Raw genomic sequence first — 14,513 nt, 5'->3', positions numbered from 1 at the left:
CCAGATGCAAGCTAAGCTTGAGCGCCAACCTTGAAACTCATCATGCTGGATTCAGCAATTAAACGATTAGGACTCATGCGATGACTGAAATAGAGGCCAATCATGAGGGAGATGATATTTCCAAAATAATTTACCGTAGAGGACTCGTTTGAGTTGTCGCGCGCGTAGATCCAAATGTACTTTGCATAGATCCGTATTAGTTGTATCGGGAATACCGTACTTTACACCAAAATAACCGATAAGGTAAAATTCGCCCGAGGCCGTTATCAAAGTCACGTGGGTCTTTCGTATCTCAAAAAAAAAAAGCTCCGCGGCCTCAATTCGACATCACCACAAATCGCAGCCATGGGTTCCAGCTCAAAAAGAAAGAAGGAGAAGCAGAAGGACTTTCAGGTGAGCCAAATTTATATACTGAAACTGATATCCCACTTTGGAAAAACCATACTGACTGTGACGCCGTAGAAACCCAAGCTGAAGGTCGGCAAGGCCAGGGCTAAGCCGGAGAACTTCACCGATACCAGTTTCAAGTCCAAGTGTATGCATCGTCACCTTGTCCAATTCACCCCTTAATAGCTTGACTGACTTGGAGTCCAGCCATTGTCCTCAACCAACAATCCTTACACCTCAATGCTCCCTCCGCCAACAGTGTCTTCACCCACAATCTCTCTCTCCTCTCCTCCAAATCCGACAGCCAACGTCGAGACTCCCTCGCATATCTCACCAGCTCGATCGCATCGCGCCCTGTCAACTCTTCCCTCCCTCAGCCAGTGAGCGTGATGCTTCCATCGCTCCTCCCCCTCATCCTCGACGGAAACACAAATGTTCGCACTCAACTCCTCAAACTCCTCCGTACCCTGCCCCGCCACGACATCGAAGACCATGTCGCGCAGCTCCTCCCCTACATCCGCGCCGGAATGACCCATCTAGCCGCAGATATCCGCGTATCCGCTGTGGAAATCCTGTCTTGGATGGTCGAGGCCGCGGGCGAACAAGTGGTTTCCTGCGCCGGCGGGTGGATCAAGACACTCAATTGTTTTCTTTCTGTTCTTGGATGGCACACGGAAGAGTCCTCAAAGTGGTCGTCGAACCGCGCATCATTCGGCAAGTCTGGAAGCCAAGGCCGACCGATGGTGAAGGTTCTCGGCGCACTGGCTGAGTTCCTCGATGCTGGAATCGGACAGCACGACGCTGGTGACGATGAAACACTAGAGGATGACGGCTCTTCCTCGAAATGGCCCTTCCCACTGTCCTGCACCGGTCAACATATGATCTCTGACTCGTCTGCGCCGTACGCCTACCTGAACCTTTTCGGACAGCCCCGCGACGCCGAAGGTGAAATGTACGAGACACGCGAGGACCGATTCCGGGTCTTCTCCAATCGTTTCATGCCTGCCATTGAGCGAGGTGTCAAGAGCGCCAGAGAGGAGGGAGGTGAAATGGGTCGTGCTTCGTCTGGTGTCAGCAAAGTGTTGAAAGAAGCAATTTTGTATGGACCCGGTGCATGAAATTGACATTCCCGGCGAGGCACAATACGCCAATACCAACCACCGGCAGGTGTCGTTGTTTCAAAAAAAAAGCCCCATTCTAATCGACCTGCTCGTTTGGGTGCTCGTAAGAGCTCCGGCGTTCCTTTCCTGCGCCAAGGACATTGCAGATGAACATGGCTTCTCGATAGAATGATCTTCTTGTCCCGCGCCGCCTCGGTTGACAAGATGGAGACGCTAGAGGTCCATTCCTCCACGTCGAAACGTGACTGGAAGAAGGTGTCAAGGAGGACATAGCACAAGGGCCGACCTAACCAAGATACCCATGTATAGTGCATAGAAATACCTAATGCATCAAATCCTATAACGAAGAAATTGAATACGCTTCTCAGTTCGCAAGATCTTCAAATTTGTCCAGTTAAAATTTCCCCTCTTTTTTCTTTACATACGCCCTACTAGTACCACTTGTAAGAGTAGAACTCGTACTGAGGATCATGTTAGTTATACTACACATATCTCTGACCCTTATATTCATTACTTGATCTTGTTTCCAAAATTATTTGCTGGACCGATTGCTACTTTCAGCCGAACAATTTAAAATTCCCCTCCAATTATGTTGAGATAGCCTTTGGGTATTTACAATCCCTGGATTCGTTTCCAACTCGTTTACAATCGGCTAAACAATCTTCGCGCCGAAATCACCGGGCAGCTGCTTCTCTACCGCCGGAGTCGTTGCTTTCTCCGTGCTACTAGCATCTGTATCCAAGCCCTCCACGACAGCGTGAGTATCGGCCCCTTCGTAGACTTCTTCGGGTAATATCGCGCGATCAATCTTCGTTTCCTGAGCAGGAAAGGACCAAGATAGGACTAGATAAACCAGGGCCGTCGCAAAGAAGCCCAATAACCAACCGAATTGATACGGATGCACGCCTGCTCCCACAACAACATTCGGGTTGACCGCATTGATGAGACCAGGCAAATTGGGAGCAACACCAACAAGAAAGGCGACAAGAGCGCGCCAATTTATGCCATGTATTGATCGTGACAAGCCGGGAACTTTCAAGTTATAACGATATATCGGGTTCCAGGGCTGATATAACGCCAGAGAATCGTATCGCCGACGATTGACGACCCAAAAGTCAAGTAACATGATTGCCGCAATGGGACCGAGGAAGATCGCATACGCAGACATGAATGTGAGAAAGTTACCCGCTGATGCCAGAATCTTCCAAGGTACCAGGGCCCACGATAATATGGCACAGAGTATCTGGCCACGACGAATGTTCAATACCTCGGGGGCAAGGGCTGTGAAATCGTTGGCGGCGGATATTGAATTGGCCGAGATATTAACACCGAGTGATGCGAGGGCGAATGAGAAAGCGGCAAAGAACCGACATGCCCGGTTTGGCCAGTAGCTGATAAGAACCAATGGGTCCCAGGGGAGCTCTGCTAGATTATAGTGGGCTTGACCAGCTGACGAAGCGGCAATACCAATGAATGAGATGAAGGTGAAGACGATTGGTAACATGGGAATATAGAGAAGTTGCCATCGAGGGCTGACGCGCGAGTAGCGGGAGAAATCTGACTGTCTGAGAGTTAGTCGGACGGAGTTCTGAGAATAAAGTATAGATATTTCTCGAAAGAAAGAAGAAAGCTGGAGAAGGACGAAGGAATGATCATCGTGAAAGATGATGAGGTTTAAGATTTTAAGCTTAAATCAAGAGTGGAAGAGTGGATACACTTCAACTTACCTGATTAACACTGAGTGTGGCATAGTTCCCCAGCACACTAGTCATGTTGGCCAGAAATAACCAACTATAACTCGATCCAGAAACAGAAGGCTTTTGCTGTTTGAAGACACCTCCGCCACCTTTCTCTGCCACAAAGGCCCAAATCAAGATGGCGATCCAGGCAATGGGAACCAGCACGGATTTCACGGTAAATAGCCAACGCAGTCGGTTAGGATGTAAGCAGAGAAAAGGTAGTTGGACGATCCAGAAAATGAGAAATCCGATCATCGTGTTAGTCGTGATGCCCTGAGATTCAGGAATATCATTGTGCAGCGTCAGATAGCTCGGCCAGATGGCCCCGATCATGACTCGAACCGCATTGGCCCCGTTTACATTTTGAATCGAGAACCAAAATATCGCAAGAATCAGTCTCGAAATGATGGCAATATACGATCCCCAGAAACCCCAGCTGGCACGCGCAATGACGGGGAAAGGAACGTGGTAAATGGCGCCGACCGCGCCGTTCCCCGCAATGACGAAGGACATGATGAAGAAGGAGATGGCCACAATGGCAAGCGCTTCGCGATAGGTCAACCCGACGGCAATAATACTACTGGCGAATTGCCAAGTAGCAGCGTTGAAGGCATCGGAAATCCAGTAAGCTAGGGATGACGATGGTGAGTGCAAGATGGAGTACAAGGTGGATCAGCGTGGCATACCTATGAGACTAGCAACTCCCCACTTGCGATCAAGACGAGCAATCGGGTCAAGATCACGATTAGTCCAACGGGCATTCCCCTCCGCAAAGGCCGAGCGAGCCTTTGCGACGCGGAGATGAGGCCGAGAGAGCTGCATGGTGCATCGGAACCAGAGGGATTAACGACCAGTACCTACTACGATGCTTCAGAGTGTACAATATGAAGGGGAAGAGAAGAAACGAAGAGGAGAAGAGGAGGAGAAGTAACTCCTACAGAGTGAAGATAAAGAGGGGCGATATTAAATGATCATCTTATTGGAAGTAACCATGGGATACGTTGAATCGTGGTAGATAAGATAGTAAGACGCTGCAGCTGATTGGATGCAAAGATGCATGAGATCCCTCGTGTTCACCTCTCCTCTGCCTCAGCTCAGCTCTCGCCATCCTTTCAAACTCCTACTGATCATTCAAAAGCATCTTCTTATCGCTGCTTCTCCCCTGGAAGCCGCACATCTTCCCATCCACGTCCATCCCCAACGGAACTCGACCACTGCCGAATCCCCTTCCACTCCGTCACATCCATCCACCCGATCTGTTGCACATCACCAAATCCTCCGATCCAGTATGCCTGTGTGACTACCAGTCGGGCCCAGAAGCTCGCATGCGGCGAACGCGATGCACCGGGCAGCCACACCTTCGCGTCTGGGTGCGACCGCAGGAAACACTTCTCTAGTGCCACGGCATCGTGGTGTGAGAGCGAGGGCAAGGGGTCGAGATATCCGAACAAAGTGACGCGAGGCAAAGCAGCAGGACTCCGAGGCAAACCGGGATAAACAGGCACAGCTTCTTCAAGGTGCTCCCACCAGTCCAGTTCGAGGGTAACGTTCGATCCAGCCCCGATATTGCGGAAAGTGGTGGCGATGCGAAGGGCGAGGATGGTTGGGTCACCGTTATCTCCGAATGAAAGTTTGTCGGGCAGGGCTCTGTCACAGTCGGCAATGTATTCGCGTAGTCCGATAGGAAGACCGGCGACGGAGGCTGGAGTGCGCGAGTTGGGTGGAATCGGATCTGGGAAGACGGTCGAGATCACTCCGGAAGAGGAGAGAGCCAGCATGCGGCGGGCGAGGAGAGCGGATTCGAACCAGGTAGGGCGAGTGAAGGCATTTTCTTTGTGTTCGTGGTGTGAGTGAGCGCTGGGGTTGCTCAGGATGGCCTGCTCGTTGGTGGGAGGCAGGACCGAGGCGGAGATGAGAGCACCGAGAGCGAGTAGCCCGGTGAAGGGTTTGAAGAACATGGTGTTTGATCAGACTGGAGTGTAGTTCAAGAGTCGAAAGTAAAAGGCAAGGTTGAAGGGAAAGAAGAAGGTGAAGGTGAAAGTGAAGGTGAGTAGGTGGGGTGCGGAGAATCTCGCCGGGTCCGGCCCGCATCGTCTGATCTTATCAGATTAACATGCATCCATGGGATTATATGCATAGTATGATGGTAGCTACTACTCATAGATACTATAATTCTTCTATATGACCCTATGAATCTCGAGTATATAAAGCATCAGTATAACTAGTTGGAAATAGTAGTAACTAGTATTCCTGGATCAGCATGACCCTCTAATCCAGTCACGCGCTGTCTAGTACTAAAGCTAAATTGGAGATGGCAAAACTTGGAATTTACAAGGTTGATTCATGGTTATGCAGAGCATAGAAATAGTATGTCATGGAATTTACCATCAAGTGCTAAGGCTCATACTCGAGTATACATACATGTATACTATACTAGTCGTACCATCTAGTTTCAAAACTGGAAAATTGAAAATTGAAAATGGAGTAGACTCTAATCCTCCGGGCTCTCGAGGGCATTGGCCTCGCTCGAAAGTGGGGTAGTAGTACTAGAAGTATGATGACGAGTGAAGGGCCTCGGAACAAAATCTAGCGAATCATCAGCGACTACTAATTTGAACAGCATCACCTGATAACATGATTCGAGATTGCTCGGAGTATTAGCAGCACCATACTCATAGAAAAGTAGTACTCTTGGAACCATGAGGCTACTAGATACTAGTATACAACCCTGGGCTTCAACAGTTTCTTGACTTAGTAGGCTCCACGGATCCCTTGCGTTTACTCCTAGTAGTATATGGATCACGCTATTTTTGCAAGGTAGTGTTTTATGATTTTAAGTTATATCTTCAATAAAGATCATAGTACTAGTAAATAGTAGTATTCTTTCTGTCCTACAACCTTGAGTGTATTTTGGGCCACGTGCGCCCGGTTCGGGGACTCGGCCATAGTGGCGGGCAACCAGAGAAGTGAGTATACCACACTACTAATACAATCAAAACAGTATAAATCAGTACTGTCAAAGCTGTAATGATTGTAAAATGGCAATATAATTATAATCATATTTTTGAAAATCAATATAAATGAGTTGTGGTGAATTCCGACCGTGATTACTACTCCTACTTAGTAATACTAGTGAGGACCTTGTGAGAGTGAGGACCTTGGGGGCAACTCCCCCACAAATGGACCAAATTCACGCAAATCCATTGGACTGGCCTTGGGGCAACTTTATTTGGACCTCTGTTGGTCATTTACGTGCTATCTATACTCTGAGGAAGTACTGTCTTCCATCTGGTTGGCCTTGGGGCCTTTGACACCTCCAATAGTAATGCCTAGCCTCCAATTGACTCTCAGAAGTCCAAATTTCTCTCCTAGGAGGCCATAGAATCCTTGGCAAATGCCCTAGTATGATGATTGTTCGGGCAAGGAATTAGGTGGTTTAATGACCAAACGGAGAATTGAAAATAGAGCTCGCTTCCCGGTAACAAGCTTCAACTGAAAGTATCTGGTAAGGCTTGTTTATCACCCTGGACTTATTATAGCCAAGTTCTAATGTCTAAGATAAACACGAATTCAAGTTAGACAAGTGGCTTTATACTCTTATGCGATTTGTTATATAGAGGAACTTGTGGCACAAAAGCAAGGTCAAGTCGACCTATGTACATATTGTTTTCTCATACTAACTAGTTTGAATCTCGTGTTACGTATGCCACTTCGGCTTCAAAGAGAAAACATTGATATTTCACCACATTTCACTCATTAGATCGTGTCTCGATATTGAAGTCCATATAGAGTATATGATACGGCTTATTTTTATGGATTAGATAATGTTCATCTGAAATGATAGCTCTTCATACTAGCAAAAGATAGAGAACGAAACTAGCCAACATGCAAGAAGGTTTGCAGGTGACGTGGCTGAGTGATGAGCCATTTTTGTTTACCTCGGGTGATCCATATGATTATAATCGGCCCAACTCATCTCGATTTAATTCATCCGCCTCATTGGAAGAATATGATGGGGCCAACTTGAGGTGGAATGATTGGAATAGAAGAAGATACTTATGCTAATCCTATTTCGTCAGTTCAGGTACCTGCAAGAAACGAGCAATGGAAGACCCTGGAAGGTATCTGAGTGGGGATCTGGTCCGCGCCACCCAAACAATTTCAGTCCGAGAACCGATCCTCCTCAGGCTAAGGGGGTGAATTGTGTGGCCTAACCTCCTAGCATTTCTCGTCTTGCATCCACAACCCGCAAATTTTCATTTTCTCTCAGAAGCTACCAACATTGCTGGCCTACTTTCAAACATGGCGTTTCATTTGACTCAGTCTCAGCGTTTGCAGCTGGTCATCTCTATCTCCTTCTGCTTCTTTGTCGCGGAAATTTCCGGTATGAACACAAACAACTCCCGCTCATTATTCGGATTTTGACTCTAATCACCGCAGTTGGATTCTACACCCGTTCTCTGGCCCTTGTGGCAGATGCATTCCACTATGTGTGATAACCTATGCCGCTTTATACAATGTCTTTCACTGGCTAACCTGTCCAAGCTAAATGATCTCATCGGATTCATCGTTGCTTTTGCTGCTTTGCAGGTAGGTGCCATGATTCTCAGCCACCCCCGCTCTTCTCTGACATCAACCAGATATCCGCAAAGAAAGATTCTCCCAGCGACCTATCCTTTGGCTGGCAGCGATCCAGACTTCTGGGTGCCTTTTTCAACGGCGTTTTCCTTCTGGCGCTAGGTGTCAGCATATTTCTACAATCCATCGAGCGATTCATCTCAATTGAGAGTACGTTGTGCCTCCGGAGCTCGTTTGGCGACATCCTATAATTTTATTGATTAATATTTACAGTCGTGGAACAACCGAAGCTCGTCCTCATTATTGGATGCGTCGGCCTTGCACTCAACATCATCAGTGCTTGTTTCCTCCACGGTATGCATCTTGGTCTCCCGACCGCGTCACCCATCGACTAACCTATGTTTCTTCAGAACATGGCCATGATCACGGGCATTCACATGGAAATTCGCACAGCGAAGAATCAAGAGCCACAGAGACTGGCACCGTCGAAAACACGGAAGATGGAACCCAGCAGGTAAGACAAGGCCCTGAGTTGACTACAAAGATACTTACTCAACTCTCCTATAGGTGTTTACCGTGCACGAAAACCATCGCCACAACAACCTACAACCATCCAAGAAGGGTTACGATCTCGGTATGCTGGGCGTCTTGATCCATGTCATGGGCGATGCAGCCAACAATATCGGCGTCATCATCTCGGCCCTGGTGATCTGGCTCACTTCCTATCCCGCTCGCTACTACGCGGACCCTGCTGTCAGCATGGCAATTGCCATAATTATCCTTACAACTTCAATTCCGTTGGGTGCGTACCAAACCTCCTATTTCATGACCTGGTTATATTTATCTAGAATTATCTCGCATAGTGAGGAACTCTGGGATAATTCTGCTCGAAAGCGTCCCTGCCGGCATCAGTCTCGAAGACATTCGACATGATCTACAAATGGTGCGTTCTACTACCTTCTCAGTTGGCCTTCGCTAATAACAATAATGACTCCAAGATCCCCGGTGTTCTATCTGTCCACGAACTACATGTCTGGCGTTTGAATCAAGAAAAGGCCCTAGCCTCCGTCCACGTCACCATCTCGAATGATACCATTACCGAATTTGTGCAGATAGCAAAGACAATGGGTGATTGCTTCCATAGCTATGGTGTTCACTCGGCCACTGTGCAACCGGAACTTCCATCGCCTTCTGCCTGGATACCTTCAGAGACTGAAGCTCGAGAGAAATGGCCAAAGGCTTGCCAAGTCAAATGCGGTGCCTCTTGTGAGACTTTGACTTGCTGTGGATAGTATGATTCCGGGAATGGGAAAACGCAGCAAGCTATTGAGATGTAGAGAGCTCTCTGTGTGAGAAAAGGCTGCTTCTTGCTACTATTGATACGTGGGACTGGAAGAGGAAAATGAACTGGAAGTGGACGAAGAAGGAACTTGAAGGTAATCCTACGGTGGGCTGGCGCAAGGTCGCCGCAGGAACTGCCAGAATAATACCAGTACGAAATAAAAAATATTCTCCTTCTTGCAGAGTCTATGGGTAAATTTGAAGAGAAAAGCGGACACGTTGTTGAAAGAACCTAATGAAAGGATGGCATGCGGACATGTTGAATGCCTCGTAAGATCCAGCCTCCTGCATGAGACTCCTAGAGAATCCAAACATAAACATGCACAGTTCTGCATGTAAACAGGCATCAGTCTCCCACCTGGGCAGGAAAGCACATTAGAGAGCCAGTTCAAAATTGAGACCATCGCAGAAGCACAGCTGCGGCAATGACAGGAAGCACGCTGACAAGCTCTCCCAGTCCCGAAAACTCAGGTGGAATCCGAGCTTTCACAAAGGCTCCCGCAGCGAGAAGCACAGCAAAGGTGTTGTAAACAAAGCTCCACCCGAAGTTGAACTTGATTCGTCGGACAGAGGCATTGCTCGCGTCAATAACCGTGAGAACCCCGGACAGGTCTGGTCGCATAAGCACTACATCGGCAGCTGATTGAGCGATATCACTGCCCTCGTTGATATGAATCCCGATGGTTGCTTGCGCCAATGCAACTGCGTCGTTGGCGCCATCACCACAGAAGATTACAACCGGCTTTGTATCGGTGAAGTCGTCCATGAGCTTCTTGATGTAAGTCTGCTTGTCCGCAGGAGAGCTGCGTGCATGCACATTACTTTCGGTGATCCCTAACTTTGTTGCCACATTATTAACGGATCCATCGTCGTCACCCGATACAACATGAACCGAGATACCGCGTTGGTGTAGATTGGAGACAAGGTACTCTGCACTGTCACGGAGTGAATCCTCGAGGCCGAAGACCGCGCACAATACCCCGTCGATAGTGAAGCAGAATGTGGTATAACCCCGAGATAGAACTGGCTGAACTAAGCTGTTTGTTGGGAGATTTAGCCAGCGAGCATTTCCGGCTTTCAAAGACTGGCCATCTAGCTGAGATTCCACGCCACAGCCGATAACATTGATGGCACCCGGGACGGCAGATGCAAGGATGCCCTTCTCTTTGAGATGATTTTTCACTGCAACGGAGACTGGATGTTTGCTGTCGCTAAGAAGGCCCAATAGGAGGGCCATCTGGTCTCTGCCATGTTCGTTATAATTCTCAATTGCGACATTCATATTCCCTTTGGTCAAAGTTCCTGTCTTGTCCAGGACCACGTGCGAGGTTTTGTAGGCGACTTCGATCGCTCCTGCAGACTTGAATATAACCCCACTCTTCGATGTCATACCACAGACGATGACAACAACCATGGGCACGGCAAGTCCTATGGCGCAGGGACATGAGACAATCAACACCGTAATTGCATAAGTAATAGCCTGGACGACAGCCTCTGAGCCGGGTTTGGCTTGCATTGATATGCCAATAGCAATCCATACCAGGAAAGTAACAATTGCGAGAGCGAGAATAACTGGTACGAAGTACGAAGACACTTTGTCTGCGAGTTCTTGCAGATGTGGCTTTGACAGCTTAGCTTCATCGACCATGGCGGCGATCAGGCTGATTGTATTATCTCCCGGGAGGCGGGTGACACGAGCAATTAGAGTTCCCGAACCATTGATTGTTCCAGCGATGATGCTGGATTTTGCATACTTCTCGATTGGCCGAGACTCGCCAGTAAGCATTGACTCATCCACTTCTGAGAAGCCAGAGAGAACCGTCCCGTCAGTAGGGATTCTTGAGTCGGGGGGGCACGTTGAACAGATCTCCGTATTGCAGAAGTCGAGCATCAATCTCTCGGGTCTCTGGCGAGCTGCTGTCATCCGTAAGAATTGCTTTCGGTGTCTGTAAAGATCTTATCGAGATTGACTCGACCGCCTTCTGGCGTGCAAGGGCGCTTATGTAGCGGCCAACCATGATTAAAGTCACCAGGAGAGTGCTGGTTTCGAAGAATTGACCAGTCAAGAGTGGGTTTCCAGCCACAGAAAGGCCAAACGAGACCAGAGAGAAGATATATGCGATGCTGGTGCTAAGAAAAATTAACAGATCCATTTCAATGACGCGGGAGAAGATAAGGGCCTTCAGTGCCTTTGGGTAGAATGGGCCTGCTATCAGAAATTGAACAATAGTAGCCAGGGCCAGAGATGTAGATCCCGACGCCACTTCTCCTACATGTATAGGAGCCCATGCTAAGACTAGCACTGGAATAGTCAGGGCTACAGAGAGGATAGTCATGAGCCCCACATGTCGCACATGCTTGTTCCCAGCGACGAGTGCTTGATCATGATTGGCAGGGGCAAGCTTTGCGATTCCCGCCCAATGATTCTCCATGAGATCTCGAGCCCCAATCGATTGCGGTTCAAAAGTAACGCGAACAACACGTTTATCAGCAGAGCATATCTCTATCACGCCTTCTGGCCAAAGGCGATTGATAAACGTGGTTGTATTCTCGGAAACAAGAATATCCAAAGTGGAACCATTCTTTGTGATGACTTCACACTTGAATTCTGTCGTGCGCTCCAAATATTTCACTACTCTTTCAACAGTTGATAGACCGAGATCGAGGTCGAATTCCACCCGCGATAAAACTAGGCTAGTCTGTAGATTCTTGACGCCATCAAAAGCTGCCAGAGTCCTGCTGAGTTTGGTCTCGCATCCGGAACAAGTCATTCCCGATATCGCGAAAACAACATGCTCGATACCCATAGCCTGACTTTCAGGATCAACAATTCTGGATGCTGGGACAACATCCTTGCTGTGACAAGGAAGACTTCCGGAGGTGCAACAAACACTACCACCACAAGTATCCTCTGCATGTGAAATCAATTCGTGGTTGGAAGGAGAATCCTTTGAAGAGGGCACTTTGGGAGGCATGCTATTAACCGTCGCATTCTTAGGTCTGCAGCATGACTTGGTAGAGCACTTAGCTTTGCAGGATTCATCAGTATTGGATTTTCTGCACGACGTAGAAGGATGGTCGATTCTTCCGGCCGGTGAAAAGCTGCTGACACTACCACTTGTGCTGCAGATTCCAGTTGAATCTCGCAAAGTACACTGCTTTGCGGATTTGTTTGGCCCCTTTTGTTTATCTAGCGAAGAACGCGGCCGAGGCTCACAGCAGGATTCTCGTCCTAGAGCAATGAGAGAGCGGCAGATGCACTGCAGAGCCGTGAGCTTGGCAGCGTATTGTTTGCGAACAGAATTCTGGTGACGGTCACAAGGTTGGCGTGTGTTGTTGTGTTTGCTCAACGTTGATGGACACTCTACAGAAAAAGTAGTGTTAGCGAAGTGAAGAAAGGGTTTTTTCATGGGCATGTTTCATACTCTCTCGGTCGGCCTGGTCTTCAAGTTTGAGACAATCTGAATTTGCATCACATTCGCGCAGGGCTAAACGGTCCAGGCAGGAGTCATTGCAACATGGTAACGACTTGCCACGACAGCACTCCGGCGAGTCTGTTTCTTTGGAGGGAAGGGCTTCGGAATGAATTTGTCTCTTGCAGCAGGTATCGTTGTCATTGTTACCGGAGAGAGTCTCGGATTTGAGGGACGATCTGCAGGATGCAGAGTTGTTCTTGGTATCTTCCAGGTCGGCTTCAACGGAGTTTGCCCGACAAAAATCATCACGAGTTAGAGAATTTGAGGTTCCAGTCTTTTCCTCACGGCAACTTTGTGGCAATAGGCTCGGAGTTTCGGCAGACAAACCCAGCGTGTTGTTTGGTCTCACATCCGCGACATCGCTAGATAGCGGAGGGGAGTGGTCCGTCGCTTTGCAATGTTGTGGGCTTTCCTGGGGTATCGTCGAGGGGATACAGCAAGAGCGGCCCATTGTGCTCTTATGGAATGGGTAGCAGTCGATACTATTTTCTGTGGTCGTGTGATAAGAAACCTTTTTTCGAATGGGGAGGCTGGACTGTGGACCTTGGGAGAGTAAGAGTTGAAGTTGAAGTTGAAGTTGAGGTTACCCCACGGCCCAGGAGTACCTAGGTACTTACACCTTGCATACCTGCATATACGAACTAACCATAGTAAGTAATAGAGACTACTACTAGTAGTACTTGCATATTACTGCCATAATGAGAGACTAGTGGCAGTACTAGGTATTGATGCACTAGAAGGAGTAGGCCAAGTATTTCCTCGTGTGGTCTTTTTGTTTTCTCTTTTTTCTTTTGAAACTGATATGGAAATTTCCGCTGTTCTGCTTTCCCTTCCCTGGTTTGTTCTTGATCTTTCCAGTACACGGAACCTGCCAGGAATTATTTTATAATTGATTGTATAACAAGGGTAGTGTAACCTTTGGAAGTACTAGCAGTATATAAGGTCAGAATTCAGCCGCCGGCCCTTCACTGATAACCTTGCTCTGCCTTTCCCCATCTCCGCCTCACCCATCCGCCCATACATCCATCCATCCTTGGGAACAAAATTAGTTATCCTCTTTTGAACCAATATGCCGCGCAAAACGTCGAAGCAAAAGAAGAAATGGTCCATGTACCCATCTCTCCACAGCGATATCACAGACCTACTCGAAGAAGACGGCATCACATTCGGATTTTACGGCAACGACACAGACACTGGGGCCATTCGCGACTACGACACGAACATAATGGGTCGGTTTAATTGTTACAACTCAAAGTGCAAGAGCGATGGCTGGTCAAGCAAAATGATAGCCATTAGAATTCGGCTGTATTCGGGCAACAAATACAACGCCAGAGTCTATCACCAGCATTGCAAAACTTGCAAAAGCATCAGCCGTCCTGTTCTAGATGCTTCATATGCGGAAAGAGTGGCGTACCGCCTGAGGAAATGGAAAGGCATTGCCCAAGAAGTACCTGATCACTCCGAAGAGAGTAAGGGACCGCACCATACTCATCTGTGTGAGGGCTGCAAAGACGGCCATTGCACTTATCTTAAGCGCGGTTGAAAGACTAATTGTTTTCAATATCGATTTAAAGTGTTGTTGGATGAAGTTGTTTCCTCGGAAAATTTTGGGCTATCTGATATGGAAAGGAGCTTGAATGCTTGAACGAGCCGGATCGAGAATCATGGATCGAAAATATCATCATGGCCTTCCATTTCTCTTTTGCTACAAAGGAAAAAGAGTCACCTATTATCTAATTTCGAAATCTGAAGGAGCGCTGGCCGCCAAATGAGGAGTGTATTGTATGGACCAGAGACAGTTAATATGCCGATGAACAACCCCCGTTTCTTCCAGTTTCTTCCAGTTTTGTTATTTTCTCTCTTGAGTGAGT

At 48.0% G+C, this 14,513-nt stretch overlaps 7 protein-coding genes across 7 annotated transcripts; 3 read left to right on the top strand and 4 right to left on the bottom strand.

Moving 5' to 3' along the window:
* Positions 1 to 345: 345 nt before the first annotated feature.
* N7533_003323 (IPI1/TEX10 family protein) lies at positions 346 to 1,505 on the top strand (the record flags this gene model as incomplete). The annotated part of the gene is made up of 3 exons (XM_057099973.1): positions 346 to 393; positions 463 to 535; positions 595 to 1,505. 3 exons carry the CDS (start codon positions 346 to 348, stop codon positions 1,503 to 1,505), a joined length of 1,032 nt encoding a protein of 343 aa, XP_056965109.1.
* Positions 1,506 to 2,160: 655 nt separating this feature from the next.
* Positions 2,161 to 4,069, bottom strand: N7533_003322 (nucleobase cation symporter-1 family protein; the record flags this gene model as incomplete). The annotated part of the gene is made up of 3 exons (XM_057099972.1): positions 2,161 to 3,096; positions 3,236 to 3,876; positions 3,934 to 4,069. 3 exons carry the CDS (start codon positions 4,067 to 4,069, stop codon positions 2,161 to 2,163), a joined length of 1,713 nt encoding a protein of 570 aa, XP_056965108.1.
* A 323-nt stretch (positions 4,070 to 4,392) lies between these two features.
* N7533_003321 (uncharacterized protein) lies at positions 4,393 to 5,205 on the bottom strand (the record flags this gene model as incomplete). Its single annotated transcript, XM_057099971.1, has 1 exon — positions 4,393 to 5,205. The coding sequence occupies one exon, from the start codon at positions 5,203 to 5,205 to the stop codon at positions 4,393 to 4,395; it is 813 nt and encodes a 270-aa protein (XP_056965107.1).
* A 2,344-nt stretch (positions 5,206 to 7,549) lies between these two features.
* N7533_003320 (cation diffusion facilitator family transporter) lies at positions 7,550 to 9,117 on the top strand (the record flags this gene model as incomplete). Its single annotated transcript, XM_057099970.1, has 9 exons — positions 7,550 to 7,631; positions 7,688 to 7,737; positions 7,793 to 7,837; positions 7,888 to 8,035; positions 8,099 to 8,179; positions 8,236 to 8,339; positions 8,393 to 8,627; positions 8,674 to 8,768; positions 8,824 to 9,117. The coding sequence occupies 9 exons, from the start codon at positions 7,550 to 7,552 to the stop codon at positions 9,115 to 9,117; spliced, it is 1,134 nt and encodes a 377-aa protein (XP_056965106.1).
* A 437-nt stretch (positions 9,118 to 9,554) lies between these two features.
* On the bottom strand, positions 9,555 to 10,952 carry N7533_003319 (ATPase P-type K/Mg/Cd/Cu/Zn/Na/Ca/Na/H-transporter; the record flags this gene model as incomplete). The annotated part of the gene is made up of 1 exon (XM_057099969.1): positions 9,555 to 10,952. One exon carries the CDS (start codon positions 10,950 to 10,952, stop codon positions 9,555 to 9,557), a length of 1,398 nt encoding a protein of 465 aa, XP_056965105.1.
* A 40-nt stretch (positions 10,953 to 10,992) lies between these two features.
* On the bottom strand, positions 10,993 to 13,093 carry N7533_003318 (heavy-metal-associated domain-containing protein; the record flags this gene model as incomplete). The annotated part of the gene is made up of 2 exons (XM_057099968.1): positions 10,993 to 12,530; positions 12,592 to 13,093. 2 exons carry the CDS (start codon positions 13,091 to 13,093, stop codon positions 10,993 to 10,995), a joined length of 2,040 nt encoding a protein of 679 aa, XP_056965104.1.
* A 618-nt stretch (positions 13,094 to 13,711) lies between these two features.
* N7533_003317 (3CxxC-type zinc finger protein) lies at positions 13,712 to 14,185 on the top strand (the record flags this gene model as incomplete). Its single annotated transcript, XM_057099967.1, has 1 exon — positions 13,712 to 14,185. One exon carries the CDS (start codon positions 13,712 to 13,714, stop codon positions 14,183 to 14,185), a length of 474 nt encoding a protein of 157 aa, XP_056965103.1.
* Positions 14,186 to 14,513: the final 328 nt, after the last annotated feature.

This window comes from Penicillium manginii (genome assembly GCF_028828005.1).
Source record: "Penicillium manginii strain IBT 31320 chromosome Unknown utg000002l:1.0-5564898.0:1.0-5567710.0, whole genome shotgun sequence".
Lineage (NCBI taxonomy): Eukaryota > Fungi > Ascomycota > Eurotiomycetes > Eurotiales > Aspergillaceae > Penicillium > Penicillium manginii.
The sequence above is the reverse complement of the archived record's forward strand: the minus strand, read 5'-3'. Positions and strand labels throughout refer to the sequence as shown.